Below are 24,032 nucleotides of genomic sequence, written 5' to 3' on the forward strand. Positions count from 1 at the left end.
GAGAATTTTTTTATTTCAGGCTCCCAAAACGGTTCCATGTGAACAAAATGTCAAAATAACAACAACAATAATAATAACTAATAATAAAAAACTTAAGTGGACACACCTCAACTCGTCTCTATATGGCTTTAATTTTAAAGAAGCACCACTGAGCTTTGGCATATTTTCGCTCCCGAACAACAAGTAATTTGGCATCCATCTTGCATCCTACCCAGGCCCATCTAAAGGGCCAGGTGCTCAAAGTCAAGGAAGGGGCACATTTGCAAAGGTGAAGATACTCCTGGCCCATACAGAACAACACTGTATCAGCAAATTCTAACATAAAACTAGAGACATTAAAAAGAACAGCAGACAGATATGACCTCAGTGTCACATGCTCCCATGGCAACATACAAAGTCTGTTAACGCTTCTAGGAAGTGGCTTACTCTGGCTCTTGTTTTGTGTGTGTGTGTGTTGCTGGTACCTACTAAACATGTTTTAACTATCTGCCTCATGCAGCTCTTTCTTTTTTGGCTGTCTTTGCAGAGTGTCTTGCATGAAAGAATAAAGTATTATGACTAATAATAGCAAAATGAATTAGGGCAACGTAATAAACACCAGTGTTGGGCACATTAATTTAAAAAGTAATTAATTCTAGTTACTAGTTACTTTTCATAAAAAGTAACTGACTTAGTAACAGACTTATAACATTATAAAGATAACAAATTACTTGGGAACGTAATTATTCCATTACTTTTTAAAAAATGGCTGCATGAACATTTAATGATTGGTAGTTTTAAAATTCATATCAAACACCAGGTAAACACAGACTTCTGAGAAGGAAACAGGTGGTAACCCTAAACCTGGATTTTATTCATTGCTCAGCAGATTGCAAATTATTAATTAGTGTTTCTGCATCGTAATGACTCTTCACTTTACTTGTGAGCTTATCACAGTAAAGCGGAGGAGGAGAAAGCCATGGTGACGTCACCTGTGCATTCTCTATAGCGGGTTGCAAACAAATGTAAATAGGTGCATACTGCCATCCACTGCACCAGAGTGTGTTACATCAGGCCCTACAGCATTCCCATGGGTATGGTCATGGCAGAATGTAGGTGAACCCTGATCTGTATCAGGGTTCATTTAAAGCGGACTAAAAGACACAAGTGTAAATGTGCCCCTAGACAACCAAGTCTTTAGTTTAATCTGAATAATGCCATTAACCAGGGCTCAAATTACACAGGGACTTCTGTTAACAGCCACAAAAAGCAACAAACTAGGTGGTCGCTGTTTGCATGGCTCACACAACAAACAATCAATGGTGCTGACAGAACAGATCACCTGTGTTGTTCAGAGATTTTAATTAATTAATTAAATTAAATGAATGAATCAACACACAATGCTGACAAATTAGTGCCATTCTTTAAAAAAAAAACATCAGGAAACTTATGGAAAAATTAAATGTAACCTGAAAATGGACTATTTTTTAGGGCTCCCCCCTGAAGTATCAGCTAAATGTCTTTAGGGCAGCTCATCTGCTTTTCAGGGGAGCTGAGCTCCCCTTAGCTCCCCGATAAGTCAAACCATGCTACCTACACCTGCAGAGTTAGGGGAAGGCTAATTTAGCTGTTGATAAAGATGTTTGTTTGAACTTACCCTGAAGCCTAAGGTGCAGCGTGTAACAAAATCAAATGTTATGTTTTTATTGTCTTAGAATATAATTGCAGTAGGTCCACTTACATGGCATATTTGTGCCAACTACAGTGTCTCTGAATGGACAAACAACTCTGTGTATGAAGTGAAAATCCTCTGAGCTTTAAAGCTGTTGTACACTCTTTGATTAGTAGATCCTAGAACACCCTTTCAGATGAGTAATGCCTTAAGAGACCCCAAAAGTAGATACCTGCAGTGCAATCATAGCTTTACCCGGGACCATTGGATCTACTTGCAAGAATTTTGGCCACTGAAGGCCACCATTCACTCACAACTATGCTTGACATATAGCTGTGTACCAATTCAGGGTCTACACACTTTGAAGTGTGCAGACTACGCATCTTTACCGCTAATTGTCTGTAAATCTTGTCTGTTAGAATTAGCTTAAAGTGCTTTTATTAAGTGTCAAAACAGCTAGTTTAGGCATTTCCAAAAGAAAAAAAACTCTTAATTTATCTTGATAATTTTTATCATGACATTAATTGTTTTACAACAAAACCTAATGTAAAAAGATTAGGTGAAAGGGATTGTGTGACAAACAGTAGGCTCTAAGTGACTGTCACGTCAGGAAATTAAATTGTATTGCTAAAGCTAATTGTACTGTTTAATATTTTTAAACAGGAAAATATAAATATGAAAGTTTTTTTAAGTTAGCTAACAGCTACTGTAGCTTCACATTTCACAAATATATATAGGAAACAAACTGTTTTGAAAATATATGTATTATATATAGAATATACTTGGTTTTTAACCTCATGTTTGTGTAGGCAAGCAGCTCCATCATGAGCATAATTATTCATGTACTTGCATATGTATGATATTTATTGCTGGAGGATTCCTCTAGGGGCACATTAGAGAACTTTAACATGGAGAGAATAGAGGAGGCTAGCATTTGGTATTTTCAGTAGACCAGTGGTTGACAAAACTGACAAAACACCCCACTGGCTCCGCCCACACAATGATGTCTAGTTTGGAGGCCAACTCTGGCGAACTAGCTTAAACAAATGAGTGAATAAACATTTTACTTTGTATGAGTGTGCATAAATGAACTTCAAGGTAATTAGGAGTAAAAACAAGATAAGCCAAGCTTTGTATGCATTTGTATTTCATCTTATCTGTCTGTGTTTGCATGCTGCTGTTGTGCACGTCTTTGTAGCTGCAAGTTTACATCACAACAGCTCTCTCCAACCATAACTTCACATTACTAATGTATGAAACAGAGTGAAAGGGAGTATGACTTAGCCTTTCCATAAAGGCAGTGTAATTAGTGAATCTCTCAGTTCATGGATCCCAGAGGCTACATTATATTCCAGTATATTTTACAGGATTTGTATGACATAGGAATGAGTTAGTACCCAACAGTATTATAAAGCCACTGTAACATGAGCATCAGACGCACTGCTGGTCCCCCAAGGAATTTTATGGGCTGCTGATTCACTGTTTCATCAGGATGGTTAGTTCAAGTGCAGTCAGGACATTACATTTCCTGTAAGACTACTGGTTCCCCTCTTTTCCTTATGTTTATGTGTTTTAATTAGAATGTAAAAGTGATGTGGTACAAAAGAGGTCAAAAGGTTGGACAGACTCCGTGTTCAGCTTTTCACTAAACATTGCGTTCAGCCTCTATGCAAAATTGGAGACCACCAGACTGTTTATTTTTTCTATGAAAAGGTCGACAATGATAGGTACATGAAATCCATTTATTTATTTTTTTCCACAAAAAAAAAAAAAAAACAAAATCCAACAATAGACAAATGGTAAACTAGGAGGCGTGAGAAAGTCTGGGCTGAAAACCAAAAGGGGAAAGGGAGTGGACAACAATAGACTTCCTGTCAAACAAGCTGATGTCACATCCTTTGGGAAAATGCAAATGGTAAGCCCTTAGTCCAGCCCGTATAGTGTCAGTTCCTGGAATCCCCACCCCAATAGAAAAAAAAAAAAAAGAAAAAAAAAAGCATGAAGTATTCAAAATAAAGGGCCAATTTAACACACTGTACTAATAAATAACTTTAGTGAAGGGTTTAGTTATTTGTGGCTTTCTAGAAAATCAGTAGTGTAAGCGCCTCTTGCTTGACATCTACCAGATATGACTTATCTTAAATTGACTGTGGTGAAAACACATTTAATTGGACTTTGGAAGAATTACAAATGCACTAAGCAAACCAATGTGGACCCAGTGCTGCCTAAAGATGCCATGTTCCTTTGTGGGAATATAATATAAAGGGGATTCATTGACTAAACAAGCATTTACATTTTTTACTCGCATATATGTTACATTCTGTATGGTGGTTTTGGAAGAATACTTGAAGACTAAAACTAAATATGCTGCATTTATTTTTAGTTAGAATCTAATACAATGAAGGAATAATAAGTGAAGCTCTGCAGTTTCACTAATATTTTTTCAGTTTTTTTAAGACGTGAGAATCATCTGTGTCAAAGAATTGCAGAAGAAACAGAAACTGTTTCCTTCCTCAGGTGTTCTGCCACAGAGTTTTCACAGATAACAGAAAAACTTGAAGCACACGTTGAGTGTCTGTGTGGGAGACTTTGAGTGCTCAAAAGTGTAACTGTGAACTGACAGGTGCTCAATTCTTGGAAAGTGATGGGTGCTGCTGAGTCATAGCTAAAATCTTGCACTAACCACACGGCTGAATATGCTCTCTTTCACAGGCCCGCTTAGTTTAGAGTTCAGCTTGAATTTGAAGCATCTAACTGTATTGGGTTAGTCGGTTTTCTAGGAACTGCAGCATATGCAAAATAACAAGAAGAACTCAAGCTACTTGAAGTCTAAATTTCACATATTACTTTAGTACTATTGTAACCTACATCATATTTTCCTTGTGCATATGTAGGGTGCAGGAAATTCCACAAAAACGCCCAATTTGACAGCTTTCAGTGTTGCAACATGTTCCGTGATATCTCATGCTTTCCAGGACTTAACACACTCAATTTTCTTCAACTGCATCATGCACCTTCCTATACAGGTTATTTACATTTCCCAGAAAGACTCATCTTTATCTGCACAGATGTGTTTCGATGTGCTATTTTTATCTGTTAATGTTCTGTGTTGGTTGTGAAAGCTATTGTGATACAATCATAAGAACAAAAGTATGAGATTATAATCAGGTTTCTTTGTTTTTTCTTCTCCAGTGTAAAAATGCAAGCAATAACAAATACATGATCCATCATAATCTTATCTTTTGGCTGCTGCTGATGAGGTCCATCAGTACCACCAAAACAGTTTTTTCCCTGCAGCTGTCAGCCTGCTGAACAGTGTCCCAACTCACCCCAAGTGACCCCCTCCACTCCCCTGACCAACTCATAAGTCACTTCTTTATCTTATTCTATTTCTTATCTAATTTTATTGTGTTAATATATAAAATACAGATATATTTGAAAATAGCCTTTTGTTTGTTTGTTTGTTTGCTTCCTCCCTGAGCCGCCACCTTATCGTGGTGAGGAGTTTGTGCATCCTGACAATCCTAGCGGCTATGTTGTCGGGGGCTCATGCCCCTGGTAGAGTCACCCATGGCAAACAGGTGTCTAGGGAAGGGACCAGACGAAGTGCGGCTCAAATCCCCCCTATGATGAGGAGAAAGCAAGGACCAAGGTGTCCCTTGCCTGGACGTGGGTCACCGGGCCCCCCTCTGGAGCCAGGCCTGGAGGTGGGGCACGGAGGCGAGCGCTTGGTGGCCGGGCCTTTACCCATGGGGCCCGGTCTGGCTTGGCCCGAAAGGGTGACAAGGGCCTCCCCGTCCGTGGGCTCACCACCTGCAGGAGGGGCCATAGGGGTCGGGTGCAGTGTGAACTGGGCGGCTGCCAGAGGCGGGGACCCTGGGGGTCTGATCCTCGGCTGAAAAAGCTAGCTCTAAAGAATGTCACCTTTCTGGCGGGGAAGGAGCCTGAGCCGGTGCGCGAGGTTGATCGGTTCCGGCTAGATCAAGTTGGACTCACCTAGACGCACTGCTTGGGCTCTGGAACCACTCTCCTTGAGAGGGGCTGGACCCTCTTCCATTTTGGAGTTGCTCCTGGTGAGAGGCGCCGAGCAGGTGTGGGCATGCTCATTGCCCCCGACTTGGCGCCTGTACGTTGGGGTTTACCCCGGTGGACGAAAGGGTAGCCTCCCTCTGCCTTCGGGTGGGGGGATGGGTCCTGACTGTCGTTTGTGCTTATGCACCAAATAGCAGTTCAGAGTACCCACCCTTTTTGGAGTCCTTGGAGGGGTGTTGGAGAGCACTCCTTCCGGGGACTCCCTCGTTCTGCTAGGGGACTTCAGTGCTCATGTGGGCAATGACAGCGAGACCTGGAGGGGCGTGATTGGGAGGAACGGCCCCCCTGATCTGAATTCGGGTGGTGTTTTGTTGTTGGACTTCTGCGCTTGTCATAGACTGTCCATAATGAACACCTTGTTCAGACATAGGAGTGCCCACATGTGCACTTGGCACCAGGACACTCTAGGCCGCAGTTTGATGATCGACTTTATAGTCGTGTCGTCGGATTTGCAGCCGCATGTTCTGGACACTCGGGTGAAGAGAGGGGCAGAGCTATCAACTGATCACCACCTGGTGGTGAGTTGGCTCAGATGATGCGGGAGGATGCCGGCCAGGCCTGGCAGACCCAAGCGTGTTGTGAGGGTCTGCTGGGAACGTCTGGCAGAGTCCCCTGTCAGAAAGAGTTTCAACTCCCATCTCCGGCAGAGCTTCAACTATGTCCCGGGTGAGGCGGTGGACATTGAGTCCGAATGGGCTGTGTTCCGTGCCTCTATTGTCGAGGCGGCCAGCCGCAGTTGTGGCCATAAGGTTGCCGGTGCCTGTCGTGGCGGTAACCCCCGAACTCGTTGGTGGACACCGGAAGTAAGGGATGCCATCAAGCTGAAGAAGGAGTCCTATCAGGCCTTTTTGGCCTGTGGGACACCAGAGGCAGCTGATGGGTATCGGCGGGCTAAGCTGAGCGCAGCTTCAGCGGTCGCTAAGGCAAAAACTTGGGCATGGGAAGAGTTTGGAGAGGCCATGGAGAATGATTTCCTGACGGCTTCGAGGAGATTCTGGTCCACCATCCGGCGGCTCAGGAGGGGAAAGCAGTGCTCCGTCAACACTTTGTACAGTGGGGATGGGGTGCTGCTGACCTCGACTCGGGACGTTGTGAGGCGGTGAAGGAAATACTTCGAAGACCTTCTCAATCCCACCAACACGTCTTCTGATGAGGAAGCAGAGTCTGGGGTAGCTCGTGCTGGCTCTCCCATCTCTGGGGCTGAGGTCGCTGAGGTGGTTAAAAACCTCCTCGGTGGCAAGGCTCCGGAGGTCGATGAGGTCTGCCAAGAGTTCCATTAGGGCTCTAGATGCTGTAGGGCTATCTTGGCTGACACACCTCTGCAGCATCGCGTGGACATCGGGGACAGTTCCCCTGGACTGGCAGACTGGGGTGGTAGTCCCCCTCTTCAAAAAAGGGGGACCGGAGGGTGTGCTCCAACTACAGGGGGATCACACTCCTCAGCCTCCCCGGTAAGGTCTATTCAGGGGTGCTGGAGAGGAGGGTCAGTTGGATAGTCAAACCTTGGATTGAAGAGGAGCAGTATGGTTTTTGTCCCGGTCGTGGAACAGCGGACCAGCTCTACACCCTCTTCAGGGTCTTTGAGGGGGCATGGGAGTTTGCCCAACCAATCTACATGTGCTTTGTGGACTCCCCAAGGGACTCTTGTGGGGGGTATGGAGTGCCGTACGGTCCCTGTTCAACCGGTGTCAGAGCTTGGTCTGCATTGCCGGCAGTAAATCAGAATTGTTTCCATTGCGGGTTGGACTCCGCCAAGGCTGCCCTTTGTCAACAATTCTGTTCATAACTTTTATGGACAGAATTTCTAGGTGCAGGTGAGGTGTTGAGGGGATCCAGTTCGGTGGCCTCAGGATTGGGTCTCTGCTCTTTGCGGATGATGTGGTTCTGTTGGCTTCACTGGGCCGTGATCTTCAGCTCTCACTAGCTGGGATGAGAATCAGCGCCTCCAAGTCCGAGACCATGGTCCTCAGCCGGAAAAGGGTGGAGTGCTCTCTCCGGGTTTGCAATAGGGTCCTGCCCCAAGTGGAGGAGTTCACGTATCTTGGGATCTTGTTCACAAGTGAGGGAAGGATGGAGCGGGAGATCAACAGGCGGATCGGTGCGGCGTCTGCAGTGATGTGGACTCTGCATCGGTTTGTCGAGGTGAAGAAGGAGCTGAGCCAAAAGGCAAAGCTCTAGATTTACCTGTCGATCTACTTTCCTACCCTCACGTATGGTCACGAACTGTGGGTAGTGACTGAAAGAACAAGATCGCGAATACAAGCCAGGACAGTCTGTCAATGAAGACATCTCTTGGGTGGCCTGGGAACGCCCCGGGATCTCTCCAGATGAGCTGGTGAATGTGGCCGGGGAGAGGGATGTCTGGGTTTCCCTGCTTAAGCAGCTACCGCCGTGACTCGACTCCGGATAAGTGGCAGAAAATGGATGGATGGATAGATTGTTTGTTTGCGCGCTTTTCTCTATCTTTGCACCAGACACTACAAATTCCAAGTACTGTAAATGCCATTTACTGTACCTGGCAATAAAAGCCTTTCTGATTCTGATGAGTTGTAACAATTTGACCTGATGACAATTTTTACTGCCAGAAGTTGCTCATGTTTCTGGAGTACAAGGATGAGTGTAAAAAGCTAAGTTTACTCCATAATTCAGTAACTTAGTACCTCTCTTCTTTACAATGTTGCAACAGTTCTTTGAGGTTTGTAGCATCTGTTTATGCACAGCTCTCTAAAGGCCAGAACATTCCATTCAGGTTCAGGTCTTGGGTTTGGAATTGCAAAGGCTTTATTCTGTTCTTTTCCAGCTATTTTGTTGTAGATTTGCTGCTGTGTTTAGCATCGTTGTCTTGATGAATGGCCCAATGTGGGCCCAGCTTTAGTTGTCACAGATGGCCTCATATTTGACTCTAAAATACTTTGGTATACAGAGGAGTTCTTGGTCAGCTTAATGCCTGCAAGATGTTTAGATCCCACCACTTCTAAACAAGCCCAAATCATCAGCCTTCCGCCACCCTGCTTGACAGTTGGTATGAGGCATTTCTGCTGATATGCTGTTTGATTTTCAGCCAAGCAGAATGTTGCCAAGGTCTTTTTGAGAGAAGTGCCTTTTTCTTGGCAACCCTTCCAAAAAAGTTATACTTGTTCAAACGTTTTCTAACTGTACTGTCATACACTTTAACATTTAACATGCTAACTGGGGCCTACAGAGTATAGAGTATAGATAAAGGTTTTTACAGTTTCTCTGAGCATTGCACGGTCTCACCTTGGGATCAGCTCCCTGAGGCATCAACTCCTAGGAAAACTGCCAGCTGTCTTGAGTGTTTTCCATGTTGTTTGTGAATAATCTTTTTTCATGTAGAATGACAAACTCCAAATTGTCTGGTAATGGCCTTATAACCCTTCCAAATTGGTGGGAAGCAGTTACTGCTTCTCTAAGTTATTTGCTGAGCATTAACACCTAAATGCTCCAGAGCATTAAACTGCTAAAACTTCAACTTTTAAAAAGGTGTTCACATTTGTTGATGATCAATTATTAAAATCCAGTTGATGAGCAACATCTGGATCCCACTCACCCTCTGAATTCCAATAGAGGCAGCCTGAAAGGAATTTTCACGCACTGTTTCTGCATTTTGGTTTAGTTTTTATTAAAAAGTGACAGTGGTATTGTGTTGTTTACAGACCTGTTAACCCTTGTCAGTTTAACTAAGGACAAAAATGTCCAATGTCCAAAGAACCCCTTGAAAAATTGAACAGATCTCAAACAACTTCAGCCCTGCTCAAGACTACCAAACATTCAAAGATGTTGACGATTTTAACCCTTTGTGCCAACTCGATTACTTTGTCACAGTGTTTTTTGTTATTTAAAACAGAAAATAAGCTACTTCCCATCATCTGATTATTTTTTAATCTGTCATGGATATGTCAATAATTACCATTTGATGCATTATTACTGTATTGTTTAAGTTTGAAGTTTACTACGCTCTTCAGTCATTAAGGACAATAATGTCCTCCTTCAACTTGATCAACTTCATTCCTGATCAAAACAAATATTGAATAATTATTGGGATTTTAATCCTTTAAATGCCAATTCGATTCCATGATGGTAACATTTTTGTATGAAAAAACCCACAATTTTTTTTTTCTTTAAATTATGGGGGATTATTTTTAAAAATGTGTCATCGGCATGTCAAGGATTAGCCAAAATATGGACTTCAATGCATTATTAGTAATTTTCTACTATCAATTTTAAGGACCATATCATTTATCACTTCATGTTTTACTACAGAAATCTTATGTTTTAAGATTTTAAAAATCTGAACCTTGGGGAGATGTAAGAGGAAGAGAAGATACCAAATTTGGAATCATAAAGCTCCATCTCAAAATCTGTTCAACTTAAAGATATTTAACCTGAGATGAAGTCTTGATGGAGCAGTTGGAAAAGCCAAGGATCACTTCATCAGTAGGATTCATCCTCTGTGGACAACGAATACCTGCACAGAGTTTAATAGTAGCCATTCAAATAGTTGTGGAAATATGTAGTTTTAAACCAAAGCTAAGCTGTCAGAATGACTTCGCAGAGATCTCTGCCAAGCCATAGGGTCACTGAGAAAACCCCCCAACAGCCCACCAAGTATCCCCTATATTTTTAACCTTCAGAATCACCAGATTCAGAATTTCAATATGATTCGGGTAAAAAAAAAAAAAAAAAAAATCATAATATAACATCTATCATGATGTCATTTTCTTATTTGTTTTGCCAATGATTCTGGGCATAAGTTAGAAGCCATAATTATCACCCCCAAAATATTATCACTTGTTCCTTATTCCATTTTAAAAATTTCATATTCAATTTATATCAAAATCTGTCCATTACTTTTTGACTCATGTTGCTAACAAACGTACAATGAAAACATAACGTCAGCCTTGGCAGAGGTAATGATAGTTTTGTGTGGATCCCTTAAAAATTGTGACCGTTTCTTTATTCATTCCTTTTTTTTCTACACTGATTATTCCAATTCAGGACTATCTCAGCAATTAGCAGGCGAGAGACAGAGTACAGCCTGGAAAGGTCGCTAGTCCATTGCAGGGCTAACACACACAGACAACCACTCACAGAAGCATTCACCCTTAGGTTAATTGGTCACTAAATTCTCCCTAACATGTATGGACACTGTCTCCAGAGAGAACCACCACATAAACGAGAAGAACATAGAAACTCCACACAAAGGCTGTATTCGAAACCCTTCCTAGCTGAGGCTTGAACCAGCGACCTTCTTGCTCTGAGATCGCGGTCCTTACCGCCACCCTGTTTATTTAGAAAGTGGAATGTAACTTATTAATCTAAAATAAATTAATTTTCTTGTGAATTATACACTTTTAGACAAGGCAGGATCTGAAAACTTAATGTTACTGGTCTTTTCTCGCAGAGGATGTGCTGGCACAAGCTGCTTAAGCCAAATTTACAACCATGCCAAACACTTTTCATGTCTTTTCCTGTTGACGGTTTCCTCCCTGGTCTTCACAGTTACACAAATAGTCCTGCATGTTAAATACATGGCAGTGGGTGGGTGCTAATTCATTGTGCTTATGAGCCATGGTGTCAGCAGTGACTCATGTCATGCCATACTCTAGAATGTCAGTAAGCACAGTTGTGTTTTGACACATACACAATCAGGTATAAATTGTTGTCTAGTGGCTTATAATTTAGGCTTTTATTAACTTTGTTATAGGAAAAATGAAGCTTTAAATATTTCATTCACTATTTGTGTTACTTAAAATATATGTATTTTGTATATTTAATTGCAAAAACATGGATGTTTAGTAGCTGTCTGTAAAAAACATTTATTTAGAAAGTCACACCTAAAAACATTTGTGAATGAAATTTACCATTGAATTACAAAAGTCCATATCTGACTAGTCTATGATAAACCACCACCAAAAGAAATGAGTGATCCACCTGCAAGCTTGTTACTGATGCTGAAACTAATGACCTGCTAAAACTGCTGCTTCTTTTGGTGAGTAAGCATTAACAACAGCTGCAAAACCTAAAAGAAAATAACAGCAAAGACAGGATGACTTTTATGCAAGATCCCTCCAAACTGCAAAAAGTGCAGAGCAGCAAGATATAACCTGCCCACAAACTTCTCGTGGCTGCACTTTTTGTCTCACCTCTCATCCACTGTAGTCATGTTCTGGCTACCTTTGATGTTAGGAACAATGCTTACACTGTTAAACTGGAACTATAGTGGTGACATATTGTGCAATTACACTTAAGACGTCAGTTGTTTCAAACTTCTGCGACATGTAAATGTCAGTGTACAGCATCGCTCTATTAATTCATGGCATTGATAATGCCAGATTAAAATGAGCCATGCTTTGCAACTAGTTCGATTTATTCTAAGAAGCCACATGTGAGCCGCCACCCTGCAGAAACACTACAGGAGCGTTTCCATCTCGTTAGGTGTCTCCATCAGATTTCCATGTGTGCTTCCCTTATTGGCTTCTGATTTAAAAAGTTCAAAGTATCCCCGCTGTCCTGGCTTGGCGTGGATAGGTACTCCAACTCGTAGCCTCCACTTCTGTTAGCCGGTCGGATTTCACTCGATGGTTTCTTGTGTTCCAGGATCTGCTGCAGCTGGTGGCTGGCATAGTCCGGCTTAGTGGTGAGGGGTCCTGGAGGAACCTCTATGCCCAGGATGTCTGTGACCATGTAAGGGCGAAGCCAGCCTACCAGAGGGGTGCTGCCGGGGGTGTAGTGGGTCTGCTGGTGGTAGAAGAGGAGCCCATCCACCTGCAGCCAGAAAATCAGAATGAAAAGACATAAAAACAAGAAATACAGTATATGTATTTTTTTTTTTAATGAAATGAAAAAGAGAAGTGCTTAAAGATTCATCCTTACACTGAAGCTGTACTCTGCTGTCAAAGCTTTCTGAATGGACTCTGCTGTGCAGTTTGCGCTCTGAAGACTCACAAACCGGAACTGTTGGACCAAACAAAACCAAACCACAATGTTTTAAATTCCAAACACAATTCATCTTGGTGTCAAATTTCTAGTGAGCTTACTGTACAAAGCCTGATTTAGTTCCTACTGGGCTGCACCATGAAAGTACTAAAGATTAAGATGTGGGCCTTGAACCCAAAGTTCTCTCAGACTTCTTCAAAGCACCAAAATCTTAAAGATTAGTGAGTAATAATCAGTTTAGTTCTGTATGAATACAGAACACTGTAACTAGAGTTTGATTTTTCCCTTCATTTCTTTTCATCCTGAGGAAATTTGCTTTGAAGTCCGGGATTTTATTTATCCCACATGTGGAAATCAGGTTAAAAAAAAAAAAAGAAAATCTTGTATTGCTTGTATGAGGCATTTTTGTTCTGATGGGAGGGATCCCATTCAGGATTTAAGGGTCACTAAAGGATTCAGTAAGTAGGAAGATGATATGAACTACATGACATGACCTCTGGAGTCATCAAATCTGAATTCAACATCATTAAAACACCAATTAAGGGGCCATATTTGGGAGAATGGTCTTCAATCCCTCCAGACTTGTAAAATTGAAGCACTGTTAAAATTCCTGCATGCTACTTTCTCAAAACTTGAAATCGCACATGTGGCATGAAAAGATCATGGTTTCTGGTGCAGATACCCACAGGGTTTCGTTTGGCAATCTCTGAGAGGCCCTCCGTCTCCTGAACCTTAGACTGAAGCCAGAAGAAACGAAACTCTGTCTGTTGATGAGAAAACAATAACTATAAACAAAGTCTCAAACCTCAAAATACCTTTTTTTGGGCTTAATTTCAGGGAAAAGAAGGTGGCTTAAAAAAAAAGCACATCTGTGTCCCAGACACTCTTACTTAAGCAATTAGACAAGCATTCTTGGACTGTCAGTGGACTACAAACCAGCCTTACCGGGCAGTCGTAAACTGGGTGACCTCTCCAACACATGACATCCAGGATGTAGTATGTTCTGTCCACCTCGCTGTAAATGCAGTCCAAGATTGTGTAGTCTGCATTGAAAACACACTAAATTAAATTTATAACCACACAAATATGAACCACTATCAGTTTGTCTATCTGACAAAGATTTAAGAACAGAGTAGTTTTAGGAGATTTTGGATCAAAATCAGCCAAACTAAAAGGTCGGATTATTCTTGGAGGGAATTCAAAGCATTAAAACATCTTTCTTTGTGATAATCACAACTAAACTCTTCAACTCAAGAGTTCTCTAAATGTTTAAAACTAAGAGGCCTATCATAATGAAGCCCTGTGTTCCACATACAACCAGCCCACCTACAGTACCTTTTCCCATTGCAGAGTTGTGTCTATTCCCACCGGGAAGCAGGGAGGGGAAACGGTTCACACAATAGCCACTTTTAGTGTACGCTGCAGTGGAACCCTTCAGAAGAAAGTCAAAAAACAGACACAATACAGGAGAGAGGAGAGCACTGTTATCCTTCGTTTGACAGTCTGTAATCTGACATTTTTAGGACATACTCAAGGTTGATTGAGAAAAGGATCAGTGCAACATAAATGTGTTTCCTCCTCTGGTTGGCTCCATACTTATTAAAATTACATAAAGTGTGTAAATGTAGTCTTGTACCACTGTCATTATGTGATGCGGCATAAAAAAATCCTGCAACAGTTTGTGTAAAAGTTAGACGAAAACAAAAATTAAAGACCAAAACACGGCTGTCGTGCACAGAGGGATGATGGCCGCCCGGCAACTCTTCATTTAATTGAACGGTAAACAATTCTTAAAAAGCACCTCTGAAATGGTGCAAAACTTTGTTTAAAATGCAGAATACAATGCTCAGTAGGTTTACAGTTCAGTTTTGGTGAGCTCATGTGAATTGTAGCCTCAGTTTCCTGTTCTTAGCTGACAGGAGCGGTGCTTGGTGTGGACTTTTGCTGCTGTAGCCCATCTGCTTCAGGGCTGGACATGTGGTGCTTTCAGAGATGCCATTCTGCATAATTTGGTTATAAACAATAGTTTTTTTGCATTCCTGTTGCCTTTCTATCGTCTCCAACCAATCTGCCCACTCTCCTCTGACATCAATAAGACATTTTGGTCCAGACAACTTTGCAATCTGAATATTGTCTCTTTTTTGGCCAACTCTCTGTAAACCCTATAGATGGTTTTGTGTGAAAGTCCCTGTAGATCCACAGTTTCTAAAATACTCAGACCAGCCCGTCTGAGTACTATGCCACATTCAAAGCCACTTAAAAGTTCCTTTCTTCCCTATTCTGATGCTCAGTTTAAACTTTAGCAAGTCATCTGCACTGTGTAAATAACTGAGTTGTTGCCATGTGATGCCAGAGTACACAGTCAACCTTATAATTTTTATAAATACAAAATAAATGTTGAAAATTTTAAATGTATAAAAAATAGTCATCTATAAATATAATGATGTCTGAGTAATTTTAATTTTATTTGTATTGAAATAAGCAAATTTGAGTTTATGTACGTTGTTGTTTTGTCTGCAGAGTGATGGCTGCTAGCAGGAACAAACCTCTGAACCTGCCTTGCAGCAGACCTGAAGTGGCTTCTGGCTGAATCAAATCAAATCAAATCAAACTTTATTTATATAGCACCTTTCATACATAGAAATAGCAACTCAAGGTGCTTTACAGAGAGTAAAATCCCCCAGAACCCCAACCCAATAGCAGCAAGCCCACCCCTTCCCATCAAACACACACACATCACAGAGGGTAAAAGCAAGTTAAAAGGACCAAGGAAACGCTGCCATAAATTCTGGGGTCTAGTGGTGTGGGGAAACACTGAGATAAAACACTGTAAAACCAAATCTAAAACAATCTAAAAACCAACCCTGGATATAAAAGTAATAGCAATATTGCTAAGACCCATAAAATAAGAGAACCCGTGAAATAAGAGAATCAGAATGATAAAACAAATACATAAATGATAAATAAATAGAAGCTGAATACAGCCTGTATGTTAAGAATAAAGAAATGAATAAATACAATAGTAATAATAAAAGAAATGATTAAAATGCTAAACTAAAAAGTTGGGTCTTGAGTCTGTTTTTAAAAATATCCACACTAGGTGCTCCCCTCACGTCCTCAGGCAGGCTGTTCCACATACGAGGGCCGTAGAAATAAAAGGAGGACTCGCCGTGGGCTTTTGTTTTTACTCTGGGAACAGTTAAAAGGCCAGTACCAGAGGACCTGAGGGGTCTAGTGGGCTCATAAGATAAAAGCAAATCAGATAAATAAGGTGGGCTAAGACCATTAAGAGACTTAAAAACCAATAAAAGAATCTTAAAATCAATTCTGAAGCTGACGGGGAGCCAGTGCAGAGACTTTAAAATTGGTGTAATGTGGGCCCTCTTTCTGGTCTTTGCCAACAGACGTGCAGCTGCGTTCTGTACAAGCTGCAGCTGGTTCAGGTACTTCTTTGGAAGACCAGAAAGAAGAGCATTGCAGTAATCTAATCTTGATGTGATAAAAGCATGAATCACACACGGTGTTGTTTCCTTAATGTGTTGTTTAGAGCAGTGGTTCTCAAACTTTTTACAGTATGTACCACATGAGAAAATATCGAGCTCACCAAGTACCACCATCATGAAAAACCTGAACATACAGTAGCAAACATATTAAGCTATAACATACATAGCTATTAGCTATGGACAGTTCATAAAGGAACTGGGCTGCACGGTGGTGTGGTGGTTAGCACCACAGCCTCACAGCAAGAAGGTCGCTGGTTTGAATCTCAGCTGGAGGGGGAGGTTCAAACTTTGTGGCCTTTCTGTGTGGAGTCTGCATGTTCTCCCCGTGTATGTGTGGGTTCTCTCCAGGTTCTACAGCTTCCTCCCACTGTTGTGGTTGTTTGTCCCCTATGTGTTGGCCCTCCGATGGACAGGTAACCTGTCCAGGTGTACCTGCCTCTCACTGGTAATGCTGGAATAGGCTCCAGCTTACCCGCGACCCTTAATGTTTAATAATTTTATTAAAAAATATTTATGACTTTCCTCTAAGTACCACCAAGAGGGCTCTCGTGTACCACTGGTGGTAACCGTACCACAGTTTGAGAATATAGGGTTTAGAGGATGTGATTAATTGGCCATTACGTTCAGCAGCTTGTGCAATATTCTGTGTTGCATTTCCAGTCCAGTCTGTTAACCAGCTAAACTCTCAGGTATTTGGATTCCTCCACCACCTCTTCTACCAGGATTTAAATGCTGCTTAACCTAATCCTGTTCAGTCTAAAATCCACAATCATCTTTTTTGTTTAGTTTGTGTTCAAGATGAGGTGATAACTTTCTGCACCATCTCACAAAGTGACTGAACAGTTCTCTGTACTCAGCTACTTCCTTCAATGATACATCCCACAGCTGCAGAGTAATCAGTGTATTTCTGCAGATGACAGGACTCAGAGGTGTATTGAAAGTCTGAGGTGTTTAGTGTGAAGAGAAATGGTGAGAGTACAGTCCCTTGTGGTGCTCCAGTGCTGCTGACCACCATCTCACATAATAAATATTCAGTCTCACAAACTGTGGTCTGTTTGTAAGGTAGTCATAAATCCAGGTAGTTGTGGAGGTAACCATGTGGAATTTATTGAGCTTCTCACGTAAAAGAGCAGCTGAATTCTATTAAAAGCACCTGAGAAATAAAAGAACATGATCCACAAAGTGCTGTCTGATTGGTTAAGATGGAAGTAAGTTCACTGAAGTAGGAAGATAATGGCACGAGTTCTGAAAGGTGTTAATCAGATAATGAGATCTAAAACAGATAGAGCATGAAAAATTTCAACAATAATAGCAAAGGAAATCCCTGCAGTCATCTAATTCCTCACTGAGGAGATAAAAAGCCTCCAAGTGTAAAATTGAGTGAATCAAACAAATGAGAGTAAATGCTCAAAGGAAATAAACTTGTCTGATTCAACTGAACAGTTGTTCCCGTCAGATGTCAGAATACTCAGTTCTTGTTTTGTAAAGTGCTGATTCAAAGATTAGTCACCTCTGAGGTCAAGTCTTGAAATCATGAATGAGGAAACAGATGACTGTTGCTGCAGTCATAATACTGCACCATAGAACAGGATTTGTCAAAGACATTTGCGTGTGCCACTAGAGATAAGGTAATTCACAGGAATTTCAAGCCTTGCGATTACTCGTTTATGATAAAACAGACACTATGAGGTAAACTGCTTTTACATTGATGGCTATTACACAATAAGAGACGCTGGAGGAGTTTTTTTTTTTTTGTTAACAAACCAAACGATAGACTGAAAGCACTTTTTTTTTTTTTTTACCAAAAGTTAATCGACAGCTAATTTCACTTCTACAAATCCTTGATGATGATACCGAGATTTCTGCAGAAGTTATTTGTGGTTAAATAATGGCATGTTTGGGGATGTGTTTCATTTTACTTACAGGTTTTCTCGTAACTGTCTGACACCACTTTTCTAATTTGTCTCCAGGTTTTTTTTGGGGGGGGGGCTTACAGGAACTTAAAAGAAGGCACAGAAAATTTTGTTCAAAATGGAAATAGGTCAAACATTTGGTATCTCCTCAACCTGGCATGAAGAAACTCAATATTTTTATTTGTAATTAGTTTATCATTAGTTATGTGACAAGTAACACAAACGCATCACACACAAACTGAGTAGCCAAGTAAGATAACCAAGTGAAGCCTTAACCCGTGTGCCCTTCTCATATTTACTACCCTTTTGTTACCTTTGTGGCAAACCTGTACACAAAAAACAGCTACCAAATAATCATAAATCAATATTTTGTTTGGCTTTCCCCTCCCCATAAATTACTTTACATCTACTCAAATTAACAAACATTCAATTACTCTCATAATTTGGACCCTTTAAATGCTGGTTTCAATCTTTCCTTGTTTATTTGGTTGTGTCTTGTCAAATGTTAGTATTTATTAATTAGTAATTAATTAGTATTTTTTATGTAGGGTCATATGTGCCCTCTGGAAAACAGCTGAATCAGGCTAAATACAGTAAGAATGTTAAACCACTAATAATAAATAATTAAAATGACATTTAAAGGGTTAAAATCCAGAAAATTACTGAATGTTTGGTAGTTTTAAACAAGTTTGAAGTTGCTTAAGTGATTTATGAAAAAAAGCAAACAAAATATTGATGCGTAAAGATTTAAAAGCTGTTCTTTTGTTTGTGTACATCTTAGTAAAAAAGGTGTCAAGAAGATGCAAAATGCATCAAAGACTTGCAAGCTGAAACATATCCAGAGTGGCGACCCAAAAAAAGAAAAAAAAGTGCAAACAAGCTAAATAAGTAATTCACCAAAACGCAAAAAAAAAGTTCACAAATATTTGATTAAGTTTTCTGCAAGTAATTCAGCTCACATTTCAAACTTATTTTACTTTTGGACTGAAAGGTCTTTCTCCATCAAAGCGCTTCCTATTGCTCTTTAATGGGGTTGCTTGGACAAAGTGGATTGTCATATTCACAGATGCAATCACATCATCCTCCCCAGTTCCAGGAAAGCAGCACCGAATTTAAAGGCCTAGTTACAAAATATGGATTCAGCATTGCTGTTAAAGTACATTAGGTTCACAGCAACTCCTGTTAAAAACTGGTCAGACTGACTGTAGCTGGAAGAAAATATAAAAGAGACTCACACAAAGTGTCTCCGTCTTTAAGTGTAATTTTATGATTTAGACACAACTCTGGAAGTTCAGATAAAGAAAAGAAAACCGGTGTCTGGTTCCTACCTTGGAGGCAACAATTAGGGATCTTTTCCCCACAGGACAGACCACCATCAGCCAGTCAGTGTCCAGTTCTGATGGTACATCCACCAGCCACTCTGACAGCATGAGCTAAGGAGGATTAAGAAACATTTCATCTTTATTGATGCTGCATTAAAGAGTCAAAGAATACATATGGAAGTATATGAGTGATGCTGAAGGGCAGAGCATCTTGCAAACCTCAAGCACCCTCTGTTGGCCAGAGGGAGAAAGTGTTGTCTCTCAAACAGGAGCAAGGGGGAATCTCTCTGGTTGAAAAGACATCAAACACTGACCTGGTTTGCATAATGCTTTGGCAGCTTCCTCTTCTCAATTTCCATCCCCTCCTCTTCTGTGTTGCCATCTTGTCCCTGTTCCCCTTCCTCCTGCTTTTCCATGTCCTCCTCTCCATCGCTGTCTCCCCCTGTCCAGTCCCCATCAGCCAGGCGCCGTGCATGGTTGACATAGTTTAACCTTTTACTGAGATTAGAAAGAGAAAAGAAAATATTCCTTCAGAGATTTCTGCTATAGCCTTTTACCAAATATGACAGTAAAATGAAGAAGCAGCTAAAAAAAAAACAAAACAAAAAAAGCATCAAGAAACAGGTCTTACAAAAAGATAAATATAACCTGAGATGAACGATACACTCAAATTATTTATGTAACAAAACTAAACTAAAGCAGTGTTTGAAAAACCAAATGCATTCATGATTCACTGACATGTAGAACCACCATTAGCATTCACATTCCTGAACCTATCGTTTTGCATACGATGTTATCAGTCAGTCACATTGTTAGGGAGGAATTTTGGTCCATTTTTCTTTTACAACTTTACTTCAGTTCACTTAAGGTTTGCAGCATTTCTTTAAGCACAGCTCTCTTATAGCACCATCAGAACATTTCACTCAGGTTGAGGTCTGGACTTTGAACCATTACAACACCCTACTTGTTTCCTTTTTCAACCATTTTGTTGTAGATTCGCAGCATGTCCCAGTTTGGACCAAGCTTTAGTTGTCAGACAGAGGGCCTTTGGCATACAGAGGAATTCATGGTTGACTAAATAACTTTAAGATGTCCAAGGTCCCGTGGCTGCAAAACAAGCTCCAATCATCAGCCTTGAAACACTGAGCTCGATAGCTGATATGATGTGTTTCAGTTGATATGATGCAACTTTGCAAACCTAAGCCATGCTGCCATGTACTTCTAAGAGAGAAGAGGCGGTCTCCTTGAAATCCTTCAAACCATACTTGGTCCAGTCTTTTTCTGATTGTACTGTACTGTTCTGGGGCCTGTAGCGTCTGAGAAAAAGCTCTTAGTTTTACCAGTTTCTCTAAGCGTTGCATGATCTGACCTTGGGAAGAATCTGCTGAGAAGTCCACTTCTTAGAAAATTGACAACCATCCCAAATGTTTTCCACTTTCCAGAATAATTGTTCTCACTGTGTAATGAGAACTAAAAATATGTTGGAAATTTTCTTATAACTCTTCCCAGATAGATTGGCTGCACCAATTGCTAAACTATGATCAGTGCTGATGTCTTTCCTCCTTGGCATTGAGTTAAGACTAAAATTAAGAATCCAAAACAGCAAACTGCCAAAACAACTGCTGTTAAATGGGAGTTTACACTTACTGATGATCAGCTAAGTATATCGGATTAGCAGCACCTGGCTGCTAATGAGTTAAGTTCTTATGAAAGCAAAAAAGGTGGACGTAGCTTTTTTAAAAACTGCTTCAACATTTTGTTGTTAAATAATGTCAGGGATTGCTCATTTGAGTTTGTACTCACCAGATTTTTTAAATGTTTTGATTAGGGCTGTCAAAAATAACACATTAATGGCGGTAACTAACGGTTCATGGTTCACACCATCACATATTTACCCAAAAGTATTGTTTTTGGCAGGACCCTTCTCAGACAGTAGTTGTCTGGTGGTAGACAGGGTTTATGCTTCAGCTGTGCAGGGGCGGGTCTAGAAGAGTTTAGATGGGGGGGGGGGGGCAGGCACGAGCACTGACCAGGAAATGGGGGGCAACAATGAGACCGTTTTTTTAGTTCTAGATTTTTTAAATATTGCACTGATTATTACAACTAAAGTGATCATCTAATGAAAAAGATTGTGAAAAAAAACTTGTAAAACAATGATCTATTTAATCAACAGGTGTTTACTTTGGGTGAAGCTGCTGTAAGACTTTTACCACTGCTGGACAAAGACTTACACTTCAATGATAAAAGGAAAAACCTGTTTTTATCCAGATGATCAGTTTCATCAGAGTTTCTTCATCAATGTTGGCTGTTTAACTTCAGTCGTCACATCTGGTGGTTTTATAACAGAAATTTTCACCAAGGAGATGATTGATGAGATGATGACATATGATTTCTGAATTATTATCTTAGAACAATAGAAGTACATTACATGCTGCATTTACTGACCCTTGGACATCTGATGTTTACCCAAGGGAAGGTCGGTTAACAGTAAATATTTGTAGCATTGGCTATTTCGATATAATACAGTAAAAACAGGCAGATTTCAGGCAAAGTCACCAATTGTGATTAATCATGACTCATTTGTAAGCTGTGATTAATTTGCTTTAAATTTTTAATCATTTGACATCCCTAGTTTTAATGCATAAAATTTTTGAAGTGAGAGAAGGTGTACTTTCTTTTACCATTTGATCTGGTTTTAATTCCAAAGATAAATAAATACATGGCCCTTGGCTTTACTAAAGAGCCTGTTAACAATGTAAACATCTAAAAAAAAAAAAAAATGTTAGGTTGGGGCAAACACTAAATGCGGAGGATATTTACGTTTTCTGCAGGTCCAGAAATCTCCGGCGCCGCTCACTCTGCTCCAGCACACTGTACTTGCTCTTGTACTGAGCCAGCCGAGGGTGGGGGGCGGCTGTACTGTTGAGCTCCTTGGACACAGCAAAGCTGGCTGAGAGGGCTTGGGCCAGGTCATCCATGGGGACACTGCAAATAAACCAGTAGTTAGATGTTTTTTATCATAACTAAAAGAAATAAATTTATTTGATTATTTTTTATTTTTAAATCACACTATGTAAGCCTGAAGTAAGGACAGTTCATTTGTGCAGCAGGTCTTTCATTAACTTTATGAGCCACTTGCAAGACAGATCCATTTCTTTCTGATGGGACACCTGTAAACTCTGAATGCTGACCGCAACAATAAATACATACAGTGCAATTATCTCTTGCAAAGCAGCTCATGTTACATTACATTTATTTGTGGTCCTGGGGCAAAGATACGCATGTAATTTACTACTCCTCTGTTTTCTGACAGATCAGCATTTCACACATCCCCATTTTCCTGCTCATATTTCTGCATATGTGTCTATATAAATATGTAAAGCACAGTAATGGAAAAGTTCTGGTTTAATGTTGCTCCATTGACATAGAGACTGATTCAACTGTGAATTCTATTATTTAAAGAATAGGGATTTCTCAATAGTTTTTAAGCATCCAAGTAAGAGACCGGTTATAAATCCAACTGAAATGCTTAAACAGGCCTTTAAACAATCGGCTAAGCCATGTCTAGGCAAACTTTCTAAGAAATTAACTTCCAAGTCATCTCACATGACATTTAAAAAAAGCAACATTAGCAGATCATTACTCCTGATAAGATACGATGGGAGAATATTGACATTTTTCCTTCATAATCTACTAGAAAGGACAACCACTGACAAATCTGTTTTCCCTTTTCACTAACATTAGACCTCAACGTATGCTGAATACAATCATTAGGGCCTTATAACGGGACTACAGTAACAACATTTCAGCCACTGTCAACACCAGCATCCTTTCATATTCAACTTTTTTGAAAACTTCTGCACAACAAATCAGGAGTCTAAGAATCTCAGATTAAGTAATTTAAAACAAAAGTACATTTGAAATCGAAGTTATGTGCCACTGATCTACAACAAATTCTAACTTTACTGAATTAATTTTTGCGCAATACCTAAACAATAATTATACATATACAAGGCAAATATCCTGTCCTCTAATAAGGAGCCTCGCTGAATTTAAAAGTGTGGCAAAAGCCCTGGTCGCTTGTTTTGCTAACTGCCGCATGTAGTCAATCATATAAACTTAGCAACTAGCTTCGCGCTACATCTGGTAACATTGTGCAGACTGACGAACAGTTAGCAACCCTGTCCTAACAGCGTTATTAAAAGATTCAAATTCCTACAAACTACACAGCAGCATAGAATTAATTAGTAAACAATAAGTTCAGAGGTTCTGTTAACTATTACCGGGCAGCTAGCTCCTGCTACGGCTGGTGCTAAAACGTCACGCTGTCATTTTCTTCTGGGAGAGGCAAATTCTATTTGGGCCAACCCAAAGCGCCAAACTATTCCGGAGTTTAACTAATTTTCTCTTTATAGAAATACTTCATGACAGGCCCACATAGTTTAGTTTTGTAGAACCAAACATTATGAAAATTAAATGTTTGTTGATCTCCGGTGTACTGAGTTAAATTTTAAATAGAAAACAAACAAACAAATAAACAAACAAAACCCTTAAAAATTAGTTCGACGTTTCAAATGTTATAGGTTTCAAATGT

The 24,032-nt window shown here is 40.4% G+C and overlaps 1 protein-coding gene across 1 annotated transcript; it reads right to left on the reverse strand.

Moving 5' to 3' along the window:
- Positions 1-11,564: 11,564 nt before the first annotated feature.
- Positions 11,565-23,801, reverse strand: snupn (snurportin 1). The gene is made up of 9 exons (XM_041996691.1): positions 23,722-23,801; positions 22,259-22,423; positions 19,753-19,936; positions 19,445-19,549; positions 14,036-14,132; positions 13,646-13,743; positions 13,387-13,464; positions 12,638-12,718; positions 11,565-12,529 (listed from the first exon to the last, which is right to left on the reverse strand). Exons 2-9 carry the CDS (start codon positions 22,414-22,416, stop codon positions 12,209-12,211), a joined length of 1,122 nt encoding a protein of 373 aa, XP_041852625.1. The 5' UTR covers positions 22,417-22,423; positions 23,722-23,801; the 3' UTR covers positions 11,565-12,208.
- Positions 23,802-24,032: the final 231 nt, after the last annotated feature.

Source organism: Melanotaenia boesemani, chromosome 10 (genome assembly GCF_017639745.1).
Source record: "Melanotaenia boesemani isolate fMelBoe1 chromosome 10, fMelBoe1.pri, whole genome shotgun sequence".
NCBI classification, from domain to species: Eukaryota; Metazoa; Chordata; class Actinopteri; order Atheriniformes; family Melanotaeniidae; genus Melanotaenia; species Melanotaenia boesemani.

What these genes read in the sequence shown, in the direction of transcription:
- snupn (XM_041996691.1), bottom strand. Translation starts at nt 22,416, where the DNA reads ATGGATGACCTGGCCCAAGCCCTCTCAGCCAGCTTTGCTGTGTCCAAG. An exon ending in CAACTCTGCAATGGGAAAAG is followed by an intron (nt 13,744 to 14,035) that starts GTACTGTAGGTG and finishes TTTTCAATGCAG; the next exon opens with ACTACACAATCTTGGACTGC. An exon ending in ACCCAGTTTACGACTGCCCG is followed by an intron (nt 13,465 to 13,645) that starts GTAAGGCTGGTT and finishes TCTCATCAACAG; the next exon opens with ACAGAGTTTCGTTTCTTCTG.